The sequence below is a fragment of the Aptenodytes forsteri genome, unplaced genomic scaffold (genome assembly GCF_000699145.1).
Source record: "Aptenodytes forsteri isolate BGI_AS27 unplaced genomic scaffold, ASM69914v1 Scaffold193, whole genome shotgun sequence".
Lineage (NCBI taxonomy): Eukaryota > Metazoa > Chordata > Aves > Sphenisciformes > Spheniscidae > Aptenodytes > Aptenodytes forsteri.
The window spans coordinates 10,210,047-10,232,632 of record NW_008795405.1 but is presented as its reverse complement, the minus strand read 5'-3'; the positions used below and the strand labels follow the sequence as shown (position 1 = coordinate 10,232,632).

General features: G+C 39.3%; 1 protein-coding gene across 1 annotated transcript; it reads left to right on the top strand.

The window, feature by feature from the left end:
* Nucleotides 1-3,322: 3,322 nt before the first annotated feature.
* TC2N (tandem C2 domains, nuclear) lies at nt 3,323-22,373 on the top strand. Its single transcript, XM_009280783.2, has 11 exons — nt 3,323-3,442; nt 4,099-4,329; nt 7,351-7,515; nt 10,842-10,933; nt 11,540-11,615; nt 12,669-12,769; nt 13,668-13,784; nt 14,851-15,042; nt 16,935-17,049; nt 17,525-17,724; nt 20,078-22,373. The coding sequence occupies exons 1-11, from the start codon at nt 3,376-3,378 to the stop codon at nt 20,186-20,188; spliced, it is 1,467 nt and encodes a 488-aa protein (XP_009279058.1). The 5' UTR covers nt 3,323-3,375; the 3' UTR covers nt 20,189-22,373.
* Nucleotides 22,374-22,586: the final 213 nt, after the last annotated feature.

Sequence of the window (22,586 nt, the reverse complement as noted above, 5' to 3'; positions counted from 1 at the left end):
TGTGGGAGACAGTGTCAAAGGCCTTGCTGAAGTCCAGGTAGACCACATCCACAGCCTTTCCCTCATCCACTAGGCGGGTCACCTGGTCATAGAAGGAGATCAGGTTGGTCAAGCAGGACCTGCCTCTCATGAACCCGTGCTGGCTAGGCCGGAACCCGTGCTGGCTAGGCCGGAAAAATACTGGCATTTTTTTGTAATGTGGCTGTGGTGTAAGTCTAGGAACACAGGCACAAATTTTGTCACTGAAACATTACATTTTGAAGCTTAAGAAAAAGTGTAAACAGTGTTGTAGTCTCTTACTCTTGGAATTTTCTTTTCAAAATACTGTATTTAAGCTGAAACTGAATTGGAAACTCTAAGCTATGGGTCTGTATACTTTGGCATTGGCTACTGATATTACCTTGCCTACAAAACAGTAATCTGTAAATAGTGTACTCTCTTCTGTATGATAGGCAGTGATGAATTGCTTTATATGTCTTCAGATAGAAAAAATGTATGAATGTTTGCATATTGATAAATGAGGAAAAAAAGATAATGGTCAAAGACTATCACAGGTTACTTGGTCTTACTGTGAAAAACATCGTCTTTTTTAATGATAGAAGTACAAAAGATGTAGAATTGCCTTACTGTTATATCCTCAATACCCGTATGTAGGCCTTTCTTTCTAGGTAAGGCATTCAACCCCGTGATGGAAAGGCAACTGCTTGTGACAGACGATTTACATTTGTTTATTTGCTCACATTAATGGTTCCAGCTAAACAATTCTGGGGAAAGAAATTACTACCATGAACTGAATTTTCTCTGATGCAGAAAACCTAATTTTTCCACTTTATGTAGCTGGAAAGCAGGGTGGTTACTAACATTTTGGTTTCTTCACCAGCAGTAGCGAATAAACTCAATCTGGACATTTTGAGATAAAAGACTGTTTTGCCTGCACAAACTGCCACTGAGGCTTAGAATCCATTGTTGCAAGGCTTAGAGCAAACGAAGCAGCTGTTTCAGCCCAGTTTAAACATGGTGAACAAGAGTAAAGCATATTAACTCCAACTGTGTACTGATAACAGCTGGGAAGGAAAAATCACTGCAAGGGAACCTTAAAGTAAACTTTGAATGCTAGCAGGCTTAGCTATTGTGAGTGCGCCTCCAAGGGAGGAGCAGCGGAGAAAATTTGATCCTTAGAAATGTGGAGAATTTAATGAGAAATTCCCGTGTCTGTTTTCTACTTCTGTAGAGATGCAGAGCAGGTTCTGGAGTCAATGGTGTTGCCTCTGAAGATTTTTGATGCAGATCTTATACTGTACTTACACTCATGGGCAGTTTTGAGATCAGGGCAAGTACTGAGTGATGGATTCTGTGCAGAGTAATGGTGTCCCTTTTGAAGCAGGATATTGCACCCTTGCCTTGTCTGGTTAGAGACTACGCTGTAATCTTTTCAGTGGTGTTCTGTTTTCCAGAATAATGTGTACCAGTATTCAGTCTACTTCTGAGGTTTTTATACTCGGGTCACTTACATTTTGTTCATTTTGGTCTATTGAGCACAAAGAGCAGTACAAAACTAGAGGAAATAATTAATGTCATTTAGTGGTAAACCCAGCAAAAATTATTCAAAGAAATTGTATTAAACCAAATATTCCCTTAGGTCCTTGTTGCAGTAGAATAATGGTTTACTTAGGTTTAGGTCTAATGGGGATATATTTTAAGAATTTCCTTCTAATCGGTACTTTGTGATAGCTCATGATTAAGAATAATTCTGGAACAGTTACGTAGTTGTAATAATAAACTTTCGTTATATTTCACGCTAGTGTTTTAAAGATAACAAATTAATTAAAGGCTTCCTCATGAAGCCACGTGCTCTCAGTGACTCTGCAAAACCCACACGTTAAAACATAAATAGCAGTGCTGAGGTACTGTAGAGTGCAAAAGAGCAGGTCAGTAAGTATATGCTGAGTTTGGTCAGTATTTGCAAATTGATACATCTATTGATAACTTCCAGTTGCACCCTACCCATGGAAATAAATAACGTTAAGACAAGAAAGCACATGTTTTCTAAGTTAGATGAAGTGTCCATAGCTTAATATCTCCATTTGGTATCCATCAGAATTTTGAGGGGCTTTTAATGAGAGAAAAGTTTGGGGGACATTAGTGTTATTTCCACAGTATTTGTGTCATTCCCTAGCTGTCTTTGAATATACATACAAAGAAAATGATGGCACTGTTCAAGCTGTAGGTGGGAATGGCTTCTGTGCTGGAGCACGGAAGCTTTCAGCAATTTCTTGCAATTGAGATAACTGAGCAAAGGTGTCCATTTTTGTGTAATTGTCATCTTCTTTTTGTGCTTTCCCCCTTTCTCTTACTTGTTGTCTTCCCCATCCCTTCAGCTTACGTTCATGTTCTGTTTGGTGTCTTCTAACCTCCATGGAGTTGGAATCATGTCTTGGGTATGTTCTACAAAGAACCGTGTGTAGTTTAGGTACATGTAAAAGGACTAGACTTAGACAGCTAAAGTTTTGGACAGGAGGCAACACAGCTGTCTGTGTCCCTCTGAAAAGAAAACATAAGGATGTGAATAAAGACATTTAAATGAGGCCAGTTAGTATTGTCATAAAGTTCTTTTAATGTTAACCAGCTGTTATAGACTTGTTCTCATTTTTAGTAGATTACATGCCTCTTATTTTGCTGGAAGTCAGTGCGCTCTATTTCTGTATGCATAGCAGACAATTATATAATAAAACAGGTCTTCAGTTTCATGTGTATACAATTATGAGAAAGCAGTAGTTCCTCAAAGAAGGCAATTTTGGCATCATTCATAAAGAGTGTTTTCAAATGTAAAGTATGGAGTATGTTGAGTGAAAAATGTAAACGCGTATGGATGGATGTGAAAATAGTACATGAGTGAAAGAGGATAGGAGAAACATGAACAAGGGAAACGGAATAAAAAACACATCTTGCAAATGGCTTGACAAGACCACATCAAAACAGCTGTAAAGCTGAGTAAACTCCAAAGCCCAGTGGCACACACAAATATGAAGAGAATTTCAGTGTTCCTGAAAGACAGGGACCTGTCTGAGTGAGTCACTGAAAGTCCTTGGATGCCGTACGTTAAAATGATTATCTCTTTCCATATGCTTTTATATAAAAAATAATTTGTCTCAGTGAGAGAAATCTGATGGCTCTGATCCTTTTATGACTGAAGTAACTTTCTCTTTGACCCTGGGACTGTGTCCAATAAGCAATCACGTATTAAATAACTGAAAATATTGCATTTTGATTTCAGTTATTCACATCTACTGTGGTTTGTTTTATTGTGTTTTTCAGGTTCGATAGCTACACTGGATCTTTGATTGTGGTCTCCTCTAAATTGCAACACTGAAAACAATGGCAACAGAATGTATAAAAAACTGCTGTAAATGGTGTTTCTGCATAGAAAAAGAAAAAAAAGATCGTGAGTTCTGACATAATGACATCGACTAAGGGTTTTGCTGTTCTGGCTTCATTAATGATGAGATTTCCCATTAATAAAATTACTGTATCACTCCTGAGAAACTTGAATTCTTTTACAACATCCAAAATTCTTTCCGTACCTCCACTTGGAGATTGAACACATGCTTGTTAGTGTTAGGAATTGGAATTGGAACTGAAAAATAACACTTGTCTGAAGTCTGCTCCTTGCAGCCTGGAATGCTGTCCCAAAAAGCCAACTTTTTTACCCAAGGTTGTGTAAAGGTCTTGCATCTTTCAAACTCTAAGAGCGAACACTTTTTAAGTCCCTGTGGATTTGCTGTTAGGATTTTCTTTGGTGTCTTAGTTGTTTGAAGAACTCTTCTATGATACAAGTGTACCTCTTGTAAAAATTCACTTAAGAACAAGGTAGCTATAAATATAGAAGCTTGGGCAACAGAGTTTGGATCAGTACAGGTGTCATGAGGATTAATATCTTTTCCAGGTGCTAGTCCTGAACACTGGTAAAACTGAATACTAGCAGCCGTTAAGTAATGTATCAAGCACAGATCCTATTAAATAAGAGATCTGTTCATAGTACTGTTCAAAACTTAATGTACATGTGGACTGTCTGTTTTTCTTGCTCTTTATTTTTAGCAGTTTCCATGGTGCAGGAATCTGAAGCAGTAGCCGCAAGCAAACCAGCTATTGTAGAGAAGCCTCCATTGTCTTCTGTGTCAGTGAAGCGTCAAGTTGGCTGTTCAGAGGATTATCTGCTTTCTAAACTGCCCCTGGATGGTCAGGAGGTACCATTTGTGGTCCCTCCATTCAGATTGGCTTATGTACAGCCGAAGAACCTTCCTAGTATCTCACATGCTGGAGGGATTCAAGGTAAAACATAAACAGCGTTGCTGAAATAGTTGTTTAGCTTCTGCTACTCCTTGAAAGTTGTCAAGTATTCCTACTGAAAACATATGTTTGCAGAACTTTTCTAGAAGCCTGGTCTTGTTTCTTTTCTCTCTGGATGTCCAGAAAGGTTTTGTGAAGGATGTCATCCCACTATGAATCTCTGTGGTGTTGCATGAATAAAAGTGAAAGGAAGGATTGCACACCAGTGCTCATACTCAAAGTAATGAGAGACACTTAAAGGAAACAGAAGCTTTAGTAAAGAATTTACTGGAGGCAAGGAAAGACCTAACACATCCCCAGCGTCCATATCACTCAAGTAAAGGAGGAGAGTGGTCTGGCTTTCATGTTTAATGTACTAATATGTTTTAACATACTAACACATCTTCCTTTTCAAATTTTGCCAATAAATAGCATGTGCTACTACATGGCAGAATTTTTTTCCCCTACTACTTCTTGCTCTTTTTGCTGCTCTTTGGGAGGCCAGGGGTCACAGATCTCAGTGGTATAAGGTTGCACATGATACTATGTAGAGGTTGCGCTTCAACCTCTGCCAGTTAGTCCCATGCTCAGACTACCAAAATGATGTACATAAAATTTAGGCACAGTGGCATTTAAAAAGAATAGGAGCCTGGCCCAGTAACATGAGTTACAGGGCATATGCTATTCCTAGGCTCTTGGTCCTGCCAGGAGATGCTTAGAATTCAGGTAAGGGAAGATTTTGGTCTGGGGCATACCTGAACGGTTGTTTTCTCTAGAGTTGCTTTGCCTCGAGGCAGTGATAAGTTGATAATATGCTTTTAGTCCCATGCGACTGTATTTCTTTTCTGCGGGTGGAAATCTTAATAACCGAAATAAGTCAACCACATGTTGCATAATAACTAATGCAGTACTACCTAACCTTTTTGTGTGCTTGTGTGGTTTTACTCCCACTCTTCTCTCTTCTCCCCAGGTCCTTGCTGTTGCTTCTTTTCTCCTCCTGCATGCCTATTGCCAAACTTCCTCCTCACCCTCACCCACCCCTGCTGGTAACACTGGCACCAGAGCCAAGCTAATCAGCCTAGCAGAGCTTTTCGGTATAGACTGGCCATTCTGTGCCCAGTCTCTTTAGTGGGCTTTATTTGTGATGTCTGCCTCACCAGACATAGACGGGCAACCTAATAGTTGAAGGTAGAACATGTGAGGCCCTTCTCATCTCTGAGCCTGATCTCCTTCAGCCTCCCTGCTTCCCTACTGCTTCAGCAGCTAGTTCTTGTAAGTCCATACTTGGACAAGGTACAGAAATGCAGGACATGCTCCTGATAATCCCCTTTCATCATCATTTCTGAAGGACCTCGTGAACAGAGAGGCCCTTAGGCTATAAAGCCGGTAGGTCTTCTGGCAGGATGTCCTGACTCTTCATAATTGTCTCTTGAACAAATATTTCAAATTCTTGAACAAATATTTTAAAAGTGGCTCTTATGTCAAGTAGGCAACTTCCATTTCTCTTTCCAAATATAAATACTTATTTTTTAAAGTACAGCTTTTTAAGCCTCATTAAAGTTGTGTTTAAAACTGCAAAGTTTACTTTTTAGGGAGCTTTACTAACTACAGTGAAGTGTGCTGTCATTCCTTCTTCACATTAACCAAAGCACCAGCATATTCAAAAAATGTATTTAGACTATTTCCTTCTTAGACCATTGTTAAATATCTGTAGAATTCCAAGTTCTGCTCTCGGTTCCACTCCATTTTCTGTGTGTATCTGACCATTTCCCTTTAGTGAAACAGGACATGCTCAGTGTTAGCTCTTGGCATCCCTTCTGAAAGCAATTAAGTTCTGGCAGCCTTTCTCTTCAATACTCACTGCAGCGTGTCTCATGCTCTCACAGAAGTAAGCTTTCAGGACGGAGTGTGCTCCTGGTCTGGAACGCTGGCTTTTCCGTCATCTGCTGTGTATCAATTCTTTATGGCCTCATTTCTAGCGTTCATCCTAATTTACGTCATGCTCAAGCCCATTATACTTGAATTCTTGCTTTATAATCTCTCATGTTCCATCTCACTGTTTTAGTTATTCTTTTTTACTTACTCTACTAACACCTGGAGGAAGGGATTTCACAGCAATAATAGTTTGCCTCTTACGGTGCAAGACACTTGCAGAATTGAAGGCACTTTGTAATGGGGTAAAGAACTTTTTAACAGACAGGTTGAAGTCCAGGGAGGTGAAGTGAAGGAAGCAAATATCAGAGCTTGGCAGAGTCCAGGTCACTCTGCCATCCCCATTCCCTACTGTACTGTTATATATGGCTTATTTTTGCTCCAGACAGACAAAATGAAGCACTACAGCAATGTTCTTTACTGTTCTGCTGGCCAAGACATGCATGTTTTTTCTGAAATGATTATAAATAAAGGAAAGAAAAATAGGGCAGCTGTGCTGTAATGGGCTGAGTAAAGGGCTGGGATTCAAGCATTCTCAGATCTGTCTACTTGTGCCTCAGCCAACAATTCAAGTCATTTTGGGCCAGTGATTTTACCACTGACAGACTTCCTATGGAAATTGGATGACAAGGAGACTGCAGTCACAAGTTGCATTATCTTTCCATACATACCCTCCTGAAGGTCTGGGGGTCCATTAGCTGAGTGGGAATGTCCTGGGGATAGGTAGCAAATAAGTCAGAGGTTTTCTGTAGACATGGCCCTACTTTTCCTGTTAATTTCTGTCTTGCTGTCTGTCTTTGGAGCCTTCTGTATTTTAACTAGTTAGGCATTTATTGTGGAACTCCAAGACAGGGTATGCATAGCTTTTTATGGCCAATTTAATTCCAGTGTTTGCTAGCACACTGTGGAAATCTGACATGATGTGTATATGTGTTTACTTTACTTTTTCTTTTGTTTTTTTCCTTTTCCTGAAGTAGATAATATTGAAATATTTTGTCCTTTGCCCTGAAGGCACTCTGCCTGCCTTATGAAGCCAGGCAGCATGTGTTATGTCTGGAACTCTTGCATTTGATGTTTACTTGTGCTCCACAGAATCTGCCAGAGCCTCATTTGGTGACCGGAAAGCAGAACTGCACGGCGTGTACCAATGGCCCCGCTATGACGTGTACAACCCATTCTACTTGGAGCATCGGGTTTCACCAGATCTGATTAGGCGCTTCCAAGCAAAATCAGATAATAGGAAATTATATGGATCAGGTGAGAAGGACCGCACCCTTACATCTCTGTCTTCCTCCCTTTCCCAAGGTTTATAGGTAAGAGAAAAAAGCCGTTAGTCTACAGAAGACGTGTTTGATGATAGCAGTTCTCAAACTGGTCTGTATGCTACAGACACTTCTTGGTTGGTGAATTGCTCTGTGGAGCCAGCTCTGCTTGATTTTCAGCTGCGCTGTTACTTTCTGTCTTTTGGGGGCTTAACAAGGCTTGTGTGCATTACACGAAGGTAGACAGATTGGCAAAGCAAGCTAGTGTAGCTGCCTCTGATCCAAAACAGGATGCAGTACTGAAGATTCCAGCTACCAGTAATAGGAGTGTTTGAGGGAGACGGAAAAGGGAAGTCGGGCAGTATGTTGAGTGGAGGAATGCCTGAGGAGTGTATATATATGGAGAGAGGAACAAGCACCAAAAAACATTCAGAAGCAGATGATAAAAACAGGTGCAAAATGGTAAGTGATGCTATATGCCAGCTTTTTTGTAGTTTGCTTTTGAAGGTGCAGACATGTCCCCGCTTCTCATTGCCCAAATGTGTTTAAGAACGGGGGAGGGCTGTGAGATAGTAAAAGTTTAGACAGAAAGGGTTTGGCTACCTTGGTAAAAATTTTCCTCTGTGCTGTTCATTGATGTATGTATCCTATAATGAATGCTGTTCAGAGTAAAGTAGATGACTAAGTGTCGCTTGCTGTAAGTGATTGCTAAGTCAAACGCATTCAGAAAATTCATACACTCGAAGAAATGTACACACCTCTATCAAATCAGAAGCTGGCAACAGCGTGCGTTTTTAAAGATGTTTTATTTAGAATGGTATAGCATGCTTGTTTTACAGCTGGGGGAAATGGCTCAGTCTGTGTTCTGTTTTAAAAATAATTCTGAATCACCATAGAGACTACATGAAAAGACTGCTCTGTTTTTGGGGTTTTTTTTGAGAGAACAAAACACATGAATTTTAGCAGCCTTTAACACATATGGTTTTGCTAGGCTTTGTAAGCACCTGTGGTGGGAGCCAAATGGATTTTATAAAACTGTCTTGAACATCTTCCCTTCAGCTCATCATCTCTTTTTCCATTTTTCTTCAAGCTAAGTAAACACTTCACTAGTTTTGTCTTAGTAAGCTTAAACACAAGAAAGGTCACTTAAGTGTTTCTAGAGTACAGTTCTAAAATGCCTTCTTCCTCCACAGTTTTTTGACAGCTGTTTCAAAAGTTAGATGATTCTCTTCATGGGCATCTATAGACTATTTAAGCAAAACTCTAAGCCTGTTTTGCTGCAGCAAGTGCTATGATACTTTTCATTTGTGTGGGCTTAGAACTACAGAATGTGTTTATTTGGAAGGTGTGAAGTGAATGAAATTCTTGAATTTTCATGTGAAGTCCCTCCTCTTGATCTTAAAAAACAAAAAAACCAAAAAACAAACAAACTGAAAAATAAATTGATTAATATTTTTCAAAAATTCTAGTTATTATTGGTAAACAACATATGTTTATGGTTAAAATTTTTCTCCTCTTTTATATTTTACAGACAGCTTTCTCAGTGCAAAAACTGACATTTTTTTCCATTAAGAATTTAAGTTTTTTGAAAAAGGCACCATCTCTTCCCCTCACCACCTCTATGTTCTTTGAAAACTTTTAACCAGCTTTACTAGAAACAGCAGATCATACTGTCTTTAAGGTGTTTCGGTGATTTGTAACCTGTAGGCTCGAGTAGGTATTTCCCAGTAGTTTGTGAAAGTCATGAGTGCTGAATAGGGAATTAATTTCCATAACCATAATCAGTTTCAAATCAAGTAACGGGCTGGTCTCTCTTATTTGCTCCCATTATATCAAACAAGGTTTCTAGGCCTCGTATGATACGACAATGCTATTTCTACACCAGACTCAGTGAACAACTCAGCCCTTTTGTGTCATGCATGAGAGAGAATTTGGAACTCACGCCAGACATACAGATCTTCATTAAATTTATCTAAATGATGTTATTGCTTTCCTTTCCCTCCCATGGGTTGTCAAAACTTTCTTCATCTTTTGTTCTCTTTTTTTTCCTTGGGAAAAGAAACAATAATTCTTTATTGTCACATCTCACAATACACATAATTGGTTATTTCTTTTGATAGCAATAAAAGGGAAATAAATTTTCAGTAACGAGTGATGCAATTCTATTAAGCTATGATCAGTGAATTGTAATGGAAGTCTTCTGAAATACAGTAACACAGCATTGCAACAAAAAGCAATTCATTGCATCAGATAGTCCTAGAAGTTAAACCATACTGCTCTCATTCATTTCAGTATGGGTCAGTTCTGAAGTTGGGAGGCTTTAAAAACCTCTTGAATGTTACTGGAGTCAGCAAAGATTCCTGAAACAGTGGCATTAGTTCAGCTCTCATTTTCTACTGTTGCTGCATAATATGCATAGACAATGTGCTTTAGTTCTGTATTGCTTCAAGGTCAAAAGAAAACTGGTAAGATCTACTTGACCACCTCCAACTGCTGACGAAACTACCCTTCTATAAAATAAAGATCTTGCTTTTGTGCTATAACAAGTACGTGTCATCTTACAGTTAAGACTTGCTTTGTCTGAGATCTAGTGAGGGTGCAGAGTATGGTGCTTTGACACTGTGATCAGTAAAGCCAGGGAGATGAGGCCAAGTTTAGCAGGCAGCATGTTTTTGCCACTAGCATCTTTACTGTGGAAAAATTTAAAAAAAGGAGACCAGGCTAAGCCCCGGTTCTGGCTGACTAGATTTAAAGACAAGGCTTTTCTGTTTTGGTAAAGCATCTACTAAAAAAAACATTTCTCTAGAGGAAATAACTTTGAGGCAGGCTCCCCGTTCTACCACTGCTACCAATGTGACCAAGTAGGTTTGAACTATTTCAAAGGTGGAATTGATTAAGAAATTTAAAAAAAGGAGACCAGGCTAAGCCCCGGTTCTGGCTGACTAGATTTAAAGACAAGGGTTTTTTGTTTTTTTGTAGCGTCTCTTCTAAAAAACCTTTCTCTAGAGGAAATAACTTTGAGGCAGGCTCCCCGTTCTACCACTGCTACCAATGTGACCAAGTAGGTTTGAACTATTTCAAAGGTGGAATTGATTAAGGTATTTTAATTGCTTGTTCTCTCCATTTTGTCATTTCAGGAGAGTATTTTGGGAAAGTGAGGTGGGGAAAGCTGCTGACATCCTTCCTTAGATGTTATTTAGCTAGGTTTCAATTCTACCATAGGTCTACTTAAATTTAAAAAAAGCTTCTTAATTGTTTGTTTGTTTGTTTTCCCTAGCAATGATGCTTACGTGATTTGTATTATTCTCTTTGTCTTTTTAGTTAGTGATTTAAGACCTACAGCTTTGCCTGGATCATTTGATGTAAGTCGTTCAATGTTTGATCTCAGAAGCCCGCCTCATCGATTCATGAAGGTGAGTTCCCCTTGTAACTTAGGTTATACTGAAAACTCAGCTTACTCGGTGTATCTGTTCCTGTTGCATTGTGTTTTCAAAGTAAACACTGAAGGACATTGTACTATGCACTGGAAGGACTAGAGGGAAAAGTTCAATGTCTTGACCAACTTCAAGAGGCTCTTTCTTCATGTCTTCTCTGACTACTGCTATTTGGCCCAATGGGGCTGTTGAGAAACCCGAGTAGGCTGTTAGGCAGGACAAGACAGACAAAAGGTTGTGGTTCTTCATCTTGTGATTTCTCCATCAGCTGTAAAGTGGAACACTAGAATTTTCCATTGATGCAAAAAACACTGCATTTTTTTCAAATAATTCTTTTACATAGAGATGAAGTTGCATATATATCAGTGAGCAAAAAAAAGTCTGTGCTGGCCATATGTTCCTGTATTAGCTCTCTGTGTCAAAGTAGTAATTCCATGCTGCTAGATCAAGAGATTAGTACGGAATGAGACAATTATTTGAAATTGCATGTTGTTTTGTTTTCATCATGTCTTGTCTCATGGTAGAATCTCTCTGGCTTTTTGCATCTGTTGCTCTGAACGAAGTGACTTTTGTTTTTGCCCCCAGAGATATGATTCATTCTCCAGTGTGCCTAGCAGTACCTCTTCCAGGAAGGATTCGCAAGGCAGTAACAGGAGTCTGGGTAATGTTTTGTTTTGTTTACCTTGTAATGAAATATTTCCCTTTGCACTTGAAACATTAAGCTGTCTTTCTGGTTGATGATTTTTTTTTTTTTTTTTTTTTTTTTGAGGTGAATCTGATTAGCAAGTTAGTTTGGAGATTACTTTGCAATTTGAAATTAAGAGTTTTGGACTTGCACCTTCCTGTTGTCAGCAGATTGAGCAAATGAGCCTTTTAGGAGTTCTCATGCTTTTGAAAAATTCATCCCTGGATTTACTACCCCAGTGAACTAAGAAATTACAGATGTTCTGTTAGGGTAGAATGCAGCACCTTGGTCACAGCTCTAGTCCTTTTTCATGTATCGGTATTTTTCTGTGGGAAGTGCCTGGAATCCAATATCCATATTACACTGAGAATTAGGCAAGAATATTGCACGCAAACCTAGTATCCTTATTTATGAAAGAATGCTGAACAAGTGGAGATACTGCAAAATGAACCCTCAAAAATGAATCAAGTTCCCACAAAAGTCACCCTGCTGGAAGTCAGAATTTCACCCAGTTTCCTCAAAAAGAAGACTGGGCAGCAATGACCTAGTTTCAGTCATGATAGAGAAACACTGGATATTAAATGGCTCTTCTGACTTGGAGAAAAGCATAATAGTAAAATGTTTACTAGGCTGGAATTGAAATCTGAGAACAATAAAAAGCAGGCCAATTTATAAACTTAACAGTGAAAGTGATTAATCTAAGGGAAGTAATAGATTATAAATGTGTTCTGGGTGTCTCAGGCACATGCTTTTTTTCTTTCTAAAAGTTGTTCAAGTACAACACAAGTTATTAAATTCAATAGAGATAACGGAGGTAAACGGAAAGGCTTTTAGCTATGCAGAAGGTCAGGCTACAGAACTTCATGGATATTTTGTCCCTAAAATGTAGGTGTTAAGATATTTCAAAGTTATTTTGAGAGAAGTTTTCGAAGATAGGCAGTCCACTTACTAATGAGTTCCCTTATTCTTGGAATGAACTTTTAAGATACTGCATTACTTCTAAAAACACTAATTGGCTTTCTTCCATAGATACTATTACATTATCAGGTGATGAACGAGACTTTGGAAGACTGAATGTGAAGTTGTGTTATGTTTCTTCTGTAGAACAGATTTGGATCACAGTTTTACATGTAAGCAAATATAAATAACTTGATTATTATTTACTCAAATGGCTATTTTACTATACTTTATTAATTCTCATTAAATTTGGCTCTCTGTTACTTCAAGGAATACTTTTAGGAGAAAAAGAAAATTACTTCTAAGTATTAATATAAACAAAGTTCAGTCAAATGTAACAGTGGGCTTCATTCGCAGTATCTTCCTCTCCTCTCCTCTCTCTTTTTTTTTTTCTTTTTTTTCCTGTTGCAATCTCTGTCCTGCTGCAGTCAATAGTAAATAGTAGCATATAACTCTTTATGTTACTATACATATGTTCTGATTGTGGAATGAGGAACTGTTCAGCATAGATAAGAAAGCTGAGCTGGTCATAGTCTGGTCCTGCTGTGGAAATTTTCCTGTGGAAATTTGGAGGCAGCAAATTGGAGCAACTTTGGAGGCAGCATTTAACTGACTTTAAATCTAAGTTCCTTCAGGGCAGAACCATAATAGCACTTTGAGGACGTATAGCTTCTTGTGGCTTTTTTGTTTGCTAATATGATACTGTTATGCTGGCTGTTTCATACGCTTCCAGGAACTGAATAATTTTTAGGCCGTGGGACTCTGAGTAGTCAGAAACCTCATAACTACATCAAGTGATAAATACTACATAAGGGATTTAATGATTTATCTGTTGTCAAATTGCCACATAGTGAAATCATTAAAATCTACCAAATAACTTTTTACCCTCTGGTTGTGAAAATTAATTATTAAATGATCTGAAGTGACATAATCATTGCACTGGCTCTGATTTATATTCAGTATTACAGGAATTATTCATAATTCTAGAACAGTGTAGAAGACACTGTTTCTAACCTGTCTGAAGGCCAGAGTCTTACATTGTCTAAACTGACTGTGTTTTCAATGTTGCAGTGCAAAGACCTGAACTGGCCTTCTAGCTGTGGGGAAAATCCTCCTATCTATGTCAAGGGAATTCTCACACTGCCCAAACCAGTGCACTTCAAATCTTCTGCCAAGGAAGGATGCAATGTAAGTAGAGGCAGGGAAAACACCAAGAAATCTCTTTCCCCCAAAAAATAAAAGTGAAATGTAAATGGATTTTTAAAATGGACCATTCCTATGCCCTATTTGCTGTGGTAGTTGCCTAGGTTCAGGTTACTGGTTTTTTTATTTTTATTTTTTTCCCCAACTTCTCAAAATCCTGTTAAAAGCCTTGTTCCACTTCCTCCCCCATATCCTCTCTTGCATTGTACTGTTGCCTTCCTTTTTCTCCCAAGTCTGCAGGACAGATACGCTCATAGACGACTCAGCCATGAGCTCCTGGCCTTGGCAACTCAGTGGTGGGGGACTGGAGGAAGCCTGGCCATACCTGTAGGTACACATTCACCCCAGGGAAGGTAGATGATGTTACTGCCTCTCACTAGGGCAGGAGCCAAAGTTCATGCTTCCTCTCTACAGAAAGTAGTAAGAATTGGTCGCATGGGACAAGACTCCTGATAGTGCAGTAAAGAAATATTAAGGGGGTGGAAGGTAAAGCAACATAAACCTCCTATAATGTGAGTCAAAGGTGAAAGAAAATAAAATTAGCAGGAGAGACTGAAGGAAAAGGCCACAGGAGAATTTGCCATGACAATGTGTGTATGCTGTTGTAAAGCTCCAGAAGAGATGGCCTCAACTCGTTATGGTAGTGAAAAAATAATCCAGAGCTTTGTCCCTGCCAGGGTGTGACAATGAGGTGGTGAGTCTGTGGGGGCTTACCACTGTAAAAGCATACTATTCCATGGCAACCTAAAATGGTAGCTGGGAGCAGTGGCTATAGGACCAGGAAGCCTTGGTTTCTAGGTGTTGGGCTCGGCGCAACTCTCTTACAATGCTGACTCTGTTTTTCTTTCTAGGACATTGAATTTATGGAAACTTTTGTATTTGCTATTAAACTGCAAAGCCTGCAGGCTGTCAGATACTGTAAAAGCATACTATTCCATGGCAACCTAAAATGGTAGCTGGGAGCAGTGGCTATAGGACCAGGAAGCCTTGGTTTCTAGGTGTTGGGCTCGGCGCAACTCTCTTACAATGCTGACTCTGTTTTTCTTTCTAGGACATTGAATTTATGGAAACTTTTGTATTTGCTATTAAACTGCAAAGCCTGCAGGCTGTCAGATTGGTATTTAAAATCCAGGCACAGACTCCCAGGAAAAAAACAATTGGAGAGTGCTCCTTGGCACTGCGGGAGCTGAGCTCAGAGGAGTCAAGTCATTGGCTGGATATATCTCCTCCTTCCAAAGCACCTGTAAGTGCCAATACTGCAAAAGTATGTTGTTATATCACCTAGAAAGAGTTGCTGGAAATGAATTAGTACTGAATTATTTTACTTTCAATGTTAATGACAAATAGGGGAGAGGCATTTTGATGGGGAAAAAAATGCAGACTTTTGAACTCTGCACATAGCTGTTCTGGTCATAAACTGCAGCTGTTTCTGGGAAAAGAGCTAGAGCAAGCTCTTCCACACCATGGCCCACAGCTTGAGGGAGGGGCATTCTGGGAAAACATTCAGCAAAGGACACCGGGTAATTGCCTTTTCCGGCCAAAAAAGCATCAGAAGATCCTTAGGACTCACAACAAGAGCTCAGAGCAAATGGAATCTGCTTTTGTTACGGAAGAAAAGTGCTAAGATCTTCAGTGGCTTGAAACTGCAGAGATAGCTATATATTTAATGTTCAGATTGCATGCTGTGAAGTAATAATTCAGACAGTTCATTTCCATTAGCGTAATAAGAAGCAAGTGGTTTTCACAGTGGGATTTCCTTTCCCCCTACGCTCACTTTGTTTGTTTCTTTTACAGATTGTTACAAATTGTCTAGACATTTGTATTTTCAACAAATTAAACTTGAATTAGCAAACTCAAAAGCAAATTTTATCTGTGTCTGAGTAACATGAGTGATGCTCTTGATTTCTAACATAAGGTACACTTAAATTTTTTAATTCTAACAAGAATAACCATATTGCTTCAAAAGCAGTAAGATAAGTGAAAGAGGAAGCTGTTCTAGAACCTGCTTCATCCCAATGTAAATTCCTGAATCTTCTCATACTTTCTCTCTCCGTGTTGGCTTTCCTCACCATTATATCCAAGAGCCCTCCAGACACTGCTGGAATTCATCCCTGTACTACCTGTGAGGCAGCAAACTACCCTACTTGACAATAGAGAGCCAAAGCTCAGAGTTGAGTAAGTGGCTTCCTCTTGGGGTTACACAGAAGTTTTGTCACTGAGCTGCAAAGAGAATTTGGGTCTCTTCAGTGAACTGGAGCCTGACTTCTCTTTATCTGACCTGTTGCTCTCTCGCTTGGTGCATTTGCTTCACTGAAGTGCGTTAAAACTCAAAGGGAACCAGCACTAGCAAAGTCCTTTTAAATGGAGGCTGTCAGGAAAGCTGGGTCTCCACTGGCATTCTCTTGCTGTTCTTACAGTGTTCAGAGTACATTAGCATCTGACAGGAGAGTAATGAGGATGCGTCAACACAACTTTGTCACTAGCAAAGATTCTAAAAAAAATTCAGACTGGAGATCTCGGTACATTCAGAGTGTGTGGGGGGGCGTGTATGTGTGTAGGCATGTAAAACACAAGTACTTCCATAACATAGGAAACTCCACAGCATGCAGTCACCCTAAACATTCATGACATTAAGTGACAGGGCCTTGTATCTATGGAAAACGTTGCTTATATCTCCCTATTGCAAAATTCAAAAGTGTGGGAGGAGAACTCCAAAGGTTTTTGTGTTAGCGGAGCATACCTGGTCTCTCACTTCCACATCCAGGTTTAGTAGAGCTACAACTGCATGTCCAGTTTTCCCTGTATGTGTCTGCTCTTACCATTAAGGAATCTTTCCCAGGTGAAAACTGAGGATTCGTTTATTGGTCCAGTATCTCTGGCTGCAGCCCACGAGGGCCATATGTGCACTGCCCATAAGCAGTCCATCAGCGGAGCACATGTACTGCAGCTGTAACAAGTGCAAGATGCACTTACTTACTGTGCATCTGCAGGTTGTGTACACAACACGTGCTTCTATTTCTGTCCAGGAAATCCCAGATAGAAATGTGGGAGCCCAATATATGACAGAATTCCTGTGTTTCCTGAGTTTATAAGCAACTTAATCCAGATGTTATGGCAACATTCTTCTGCTTGTAGGTGTGCCGCGCAGAACTTCAAGTAGGAACTTGTTTTCAAGCAATAAACAGGAGGATTCAGTTACAGATTCTTGAAGCACAAAACCTTCCAGTTTCATCTACACCGCTGTCTTCAAGTAAGTGACATCAGCTGTCTCATGCCTCCTGTCTAAAAGCATTTGTAACAGGTAAATTGCTGCTTGAATGGGTTGGCAATTCATAAAATTCCTTACAAATCTCAGACTAACATATTGTGCAGTAGATTTCCATTGCCAAGGCTTGTTTCCGCAGATGTCTTACTTGATTACTTTTTGTTTGGTTTGAAGCTACGTGTTTATGTATTTTGGAAGATTTTTATCCCAGTATTAATTCTGACATACAAGAGCATTAGCTTGCACTTGCTGTTTGGATATTGTGTTAATCAATTCAATATTAGTGAACATACTCTGTTTGTGTGACTAGTCAGGAAAGCTATTGTACAGTTCTTTTGGCCAGACTTTTGGGAAATTGTTGCAATTTGAACCATACATGTGGATCTTGTCAGTTCCTTATTGGGTGTGTTTGTGAGTAACCCTTTGTGCGCTATGCCTTTTTCCCTCCCTTTTGTGCTAGATTTCTTTGTGAAAGTTGGAATGTTTAGTACAGAAGGGCTGATCTATAAGAAGAAGACTCGTCTTCTGAAGTCCACTAATGGCCAAGTGAAGTGGGGAGAAATGATGATTTTTCCAGTTAGCCAAGCTGAACAAGGAATTAGCTTTCTCATCAAGCTCTACAGCAGAAGCTCAGTGAGAAGAAAACACTTCGTAGGACAGGTTGGTTTCTGCTAACTAGCATGATATCCTTTACTTAAAATCCAGTTCCACAGGTTTCTTGGTATGAGTTTTAAAATACTTTAAATAAGGTCGCATATAGCAAAATAGTAAATTCTAATAAGCTCTTCTGGATGTAACCCAAGAAAGAATAGTACTGGGCTCTTAAACATGCGCTAACATCAGAATGGGAGTTGACATTTGATTTTGCTTTTAAAAAGAAGTCCTTAAGTCATTTTTGTGTGGAGTATTACTATGTGAAAGAATGCTTCCTACAGACAGACATATGATCTCCTCCTTGCCTCTAGGCTTTCTGAAGAAATCAAACATAGCACTCACGGGAGCTCCACAACCTACAGTGTACTGTAGGAACGGGGTGTGTTGGCTTACCATACCAATACACTTATGAAGAGGTGTGTGTAAAAGGAAGTATCAACAGCTACAGTATTAGACTGCCTTCCTGGGTAAAGCAATGCTGAAATCAGCACGATATTCTAAGTATGTATGATCAAGTGATAACATAGGTGAACAAACACAAAAGTATTTTTTAGTTGAGTGCTCTTTTTTATCTTTATTTTTTACAGCTGGAGCTTCTGTAGTATCTCTTTGAAAGCATTTGTGTGATCATATTTATTTAACCACCATAAAACTTGGTAGTCTGGTCTCTTCTTATTCTCTCTGTCCTCTTCCCCTGGTTGTTCTAATTTACCATCATCATGTCCCTTCTTTATCTCCTTTTCTTCATGGTATAGTGAGCCATAGCTGTTCTTAATGCTCAGTGCTTTCCCTGACCCAGCTAGAGTTAGTAGCAGAATTTTAATGTATGCATAAATGAATAACGTGGAATTGATTTTGAGACCCCAACTGTAATGTCCCTTGTCAGATAAAGTACTGCGCTATCTTTAGGTACAGAAAATGGTATTGTCCTGTTCTGGTGATGTTTCTTGTGCCTGCTGAAGATGTGCAGTTACGGAAGATGCTGATGTGCTATAGAAATGATGTACCGGCAAGAGTTACGTGACCATCCTCCATTTTACGGAGCCTCATGTCACACGTATTCCACCTTTCTGTGATTCCTGTTGGTGGAATTGGATTTGGAATAGGAAAAGAAAAAAAATTGTTCTGTTTAGTTGTGCTATCTTGGGGCAAAAATAACTGGGTATGATTTTGCAGTCAGTTAGCAATATGTGAGGTCATCTCAATCTGATGAGCTTCATTTAATCATGGATCTTATTTTTAGGGGGAGGAAATGAGCTACTTCTGCTCCTCAGAGTTTATTTGGAAAAGGTTGTTTCAGCTCATGCAGGCAGACATTGCCACATAACACATGAAGACGTAAAATATGGCTCAGGGAAAAATGTACTTTGAGCAATTGGCTGGGTAGCTGGAAAAAGATGAATATAGCTGGATCTATTAACTTTTTTCTTCAGAGAATTATGTTTAATTGGATGCTGTTCTAAGCAGACAATACTTAGATTAGGCTGCTTTTACAGGCATGTCTTTAATCATGAGCAAGATGTATATTGAATCTCTGTGGATGAAACATCAGCTGTCTGTGGTATTCTGGAAGACATTATTCTCACTTCTTGAGGACTCATGCCTCAGCAGTGTAGGCTAAATGTACTTCATGGTGAAGGTTTCTGAGAAGTCTTAAAAGGACTCATTCTTGGAAGACTTGAGGAAATTGAGTCCCGTAAATAATGATATCTACTTACATAAGCAGAATTCTTTTGGCAATGGAGGCTGGTGATAATGTTCAGGACGAAAACTTCCTACTTGTACCTCATTTCCTCATTTAATGGCCACTATCCATTAATTGAATACTGAGAAGAAACGGACTCTTACTGCGTGACTATGCGTGGTATGGCCATGTTAGTAACCTCTGTGGAATGCAGGTTTGGCCCTGTCTGTTGGAGTGTGCAATTTTAAATGCTCAGGAAAATGCTGGAGGGCTAGCTCGGGATGCCAGATGGCTTGCAGCCAACTGGAGTTTGAATGCATAGAGCCATCACTGGCCCTGATGAGCCCTTGACCCCAGCACGTGCATTTGAATGGATGCAAGGAACACTTGACTTAAAACATCTTATTAAGTAGAGAAACATTAGTATGTAGTGAGTTCTCTAAACTATTTATTCAGAGGCTAAATTTAAACCCAGACTCCCTGTGTTCCCAGCTGAAAGCCAAAATATGTTAGTCCCAACAGAACTGTATTTGTTGCTATGATGCTTTGGTCGCAGTCTACATGTCGTATCTCGTTCTACACTTCCATGGTATTTATTTGGAAGTTATAAAGGCTGGGCCTCTGTGTTATATCAGGTAAACTCAATTTTATTTTTCTTTCTGTTTCTTACTGCAGATCTGGATAGGTTCTGATAGCAGTAACAGTGAAGCAGTAGAGCAGTGGAAAGATACTATTGCCAACCCTGAAAAAGTTGTTGTTAAATGGTACAGCATTGGTCCATCTTGAAGACTGGAGATGAAACTCAGGACTGATTTTTCTACAAAGATATTCCTACGCTGTTCAAAGTAGTAGAAATAAAAAGAAAAATACTGTCTACACAAGTTCTTCAGAAGGTCTCCACTGCATCACACCTCCATGGTAACTGGGAAAATTCAGTTTCACAAAGAGAAATGCTGGCTAAATATTATTAAGAGGAAGACTTAGGAACTGGGAAAAGTGCTCATTTGATTTTAAAAAATCCACCTTGAAAAATATATTTTTGCCCCTTTCAGGCTCCATAAGAGCACAGAAATCTCATCTTGGAGAGAAGCAGCTCGAATCAGCATCTTCTTCACTAGTCACTGACATCATCCGTATCTGCAGACTTGTCTTTGGCAGACTCCAAAGTCCATGGGAATCAGTCCGGTCAGTGGCTTGATCCTAGGTACCTCTGAGCCTCTGGGGTTGCACCCATGTTTACACCATTTGATCAGAGTAACGTGTGTCTGAGCAAATGGGAAAGCTGTGGCGGTAGGAGAAGGCATAAAGGGAACTGCAATAAGGCAGTACTCAAAGGCTTTTCTAATCTCCATCTTTGATGAAGGGTTGTTCAGTACCCTGACATGCCTGTAGCTTGTTTTTTCCCCCATCCTTCTCTCTAAACAGAGAGATTGAAAGATAAAGAGTTTCTCTGACTAACCGTGATCTTTGCAAGTTGGGGCCCTCCAGACTTGCTCGGTTTGGGTGAATTCTGGTTGGAATCAATGGAATAATACAAAGAGGCAACGGCCCTGCCTAGGATCAGGGCCAATATTTTTAGATAAATTTACTTTCTTACACAGAATTATTATACGTAAACCACTTCCTATCTAATCAACAATGTTCTAGCATTTGCTTACATTGCTAAAAGCCAGACTAACATGTACGAAGAAGTAAGCAAATATTTACTGACATCAGTGCTTTTTGATATTAATTAAAATGCAGCACAGTAAGGGACTCGGACTTTGTTTAAAAGATGGGCTACTACTGCAGAAGTACTTGTTACATGCCTAGGATGCTGAAACATTATGTGTGTGAGTATATTTTTGTTACTTGTTTCTAGCAAGACAAAATTACCATATTTTTATTGCAAATTATATTTTTTCCTACAAAATCCTAAGATTATTTTTTCTATTAGTCCCCATATTTTCAGGGGTTTATTCACAGTTATTTTTAAGGTGGGAAAATGCCATGTATATAATTGATAATCTAAAAGCACAGACCTCTTTGCCCTATTTTAACTACTAGATTTAAAAAATATATATATTCCATTAAATCCACTGCTTACACATTTACTGTTGGCTGTCTGGACTGTACAAATACGTATGTTCATATAGACGCTGAATAATTGTATCTTTTTTATAACTTGGATCCTGTTCAAACAGCTGACATGAACTAGAGTGGCAGTGAGAGCACTCGCTGCTGGAAGGCAAAGGAACAGTGGGGAGCCAAGAAAATTCTGTAACAGGAAAGCACGTCGTATTTAAGCATAGAGCTCAGAGCATCTTTATTTTAACTTTTTTGACTTTGAGTAAGGGTCAAGAAAAAATGGAATCTCTTAGATATTTTTTTTCATCAGCTGATAATTGAATTTTAGAACTTCAACCATCCAGACTTTTGTTGTTGAAATTTACTATTTTGAAAATGGGCAAACAAAAGGATTTTCCCAGGCTCTTAGATGTTTCTGCTTTTTGACCAGTTTTTATAAATGAACTGAAAAAGTTTTTGCATGTTACTCAGAGAACAAACATCAGTTCTAGCTCTTACTGACACTCTTTGCAAAGCTCCCAGTAGGCCCAGAGGATCTTGACTGACAGCGTTAAATTCCAGCCGGTTACAACACTTGGGATGAGCGTGGCCTGTTGGGTAAAATAAAAAAAGGAACCGGACCGAGCTGATATTCTTGGAGTATCTTTACTTGAACACACGGATCCAAACTGTTTCCTTATGCAGAATGCTGCTCTACTTGAAAGAGAGGACAGGGAATATCCCAGTGTTTCGGAGGCTTCAATTACCACAGAAGTGGTGCTACAGAGACTGCCAACTCAGTGGATACTGTGTAAAAAGGACTTTTTGGGCTGTTTTAGGACACCTAGCCTTTTAAAGGCCTAACTAGTAATGTCTCCCTTTTCCTATGTTAATATTTAATCTATGTGTTTATAATAAAAGCTATGAACAGAAAATACTCCTTTTTTTATTTTTTCAGTTCTTTATACCAATGCTTACCAGCGTCTCAAACTGAAGTTCAAGTCCTACCTTTTTCTCTGAGAAAGTGCCAACTAAGGAACTATATTTCACGTAGTGCTGCATGTAGGGGAGTTGACTGCTAACACATTGAGGAGGTATATAAGGCCTCTCTTTGCAAGATGTGCACGGGTACTAGAGC

Coding starts and splice junctions, on each gene's coding strand:
- TC2N (XM_009280783.2), top strand. CDS start 3,376: ATGGCAACAGAATGTATAAAAAACTGCTGTAAATGGTGTTTCTGCATA. Junction 7,516..10,841: donor TAGGAAATTATATGGATCAG/GTGAGAAGGACC, acceptor TTGTCTTTTTAG/TTAGTGATTTAAGACCTACA. Junction 17,050..17,524: donor ATCTACACCGCTGTCTTCAA/GTAAGTGACATC, acceptor CTTTTGTGCTAG/ATTTCTTTGTGAAAGTTGGA.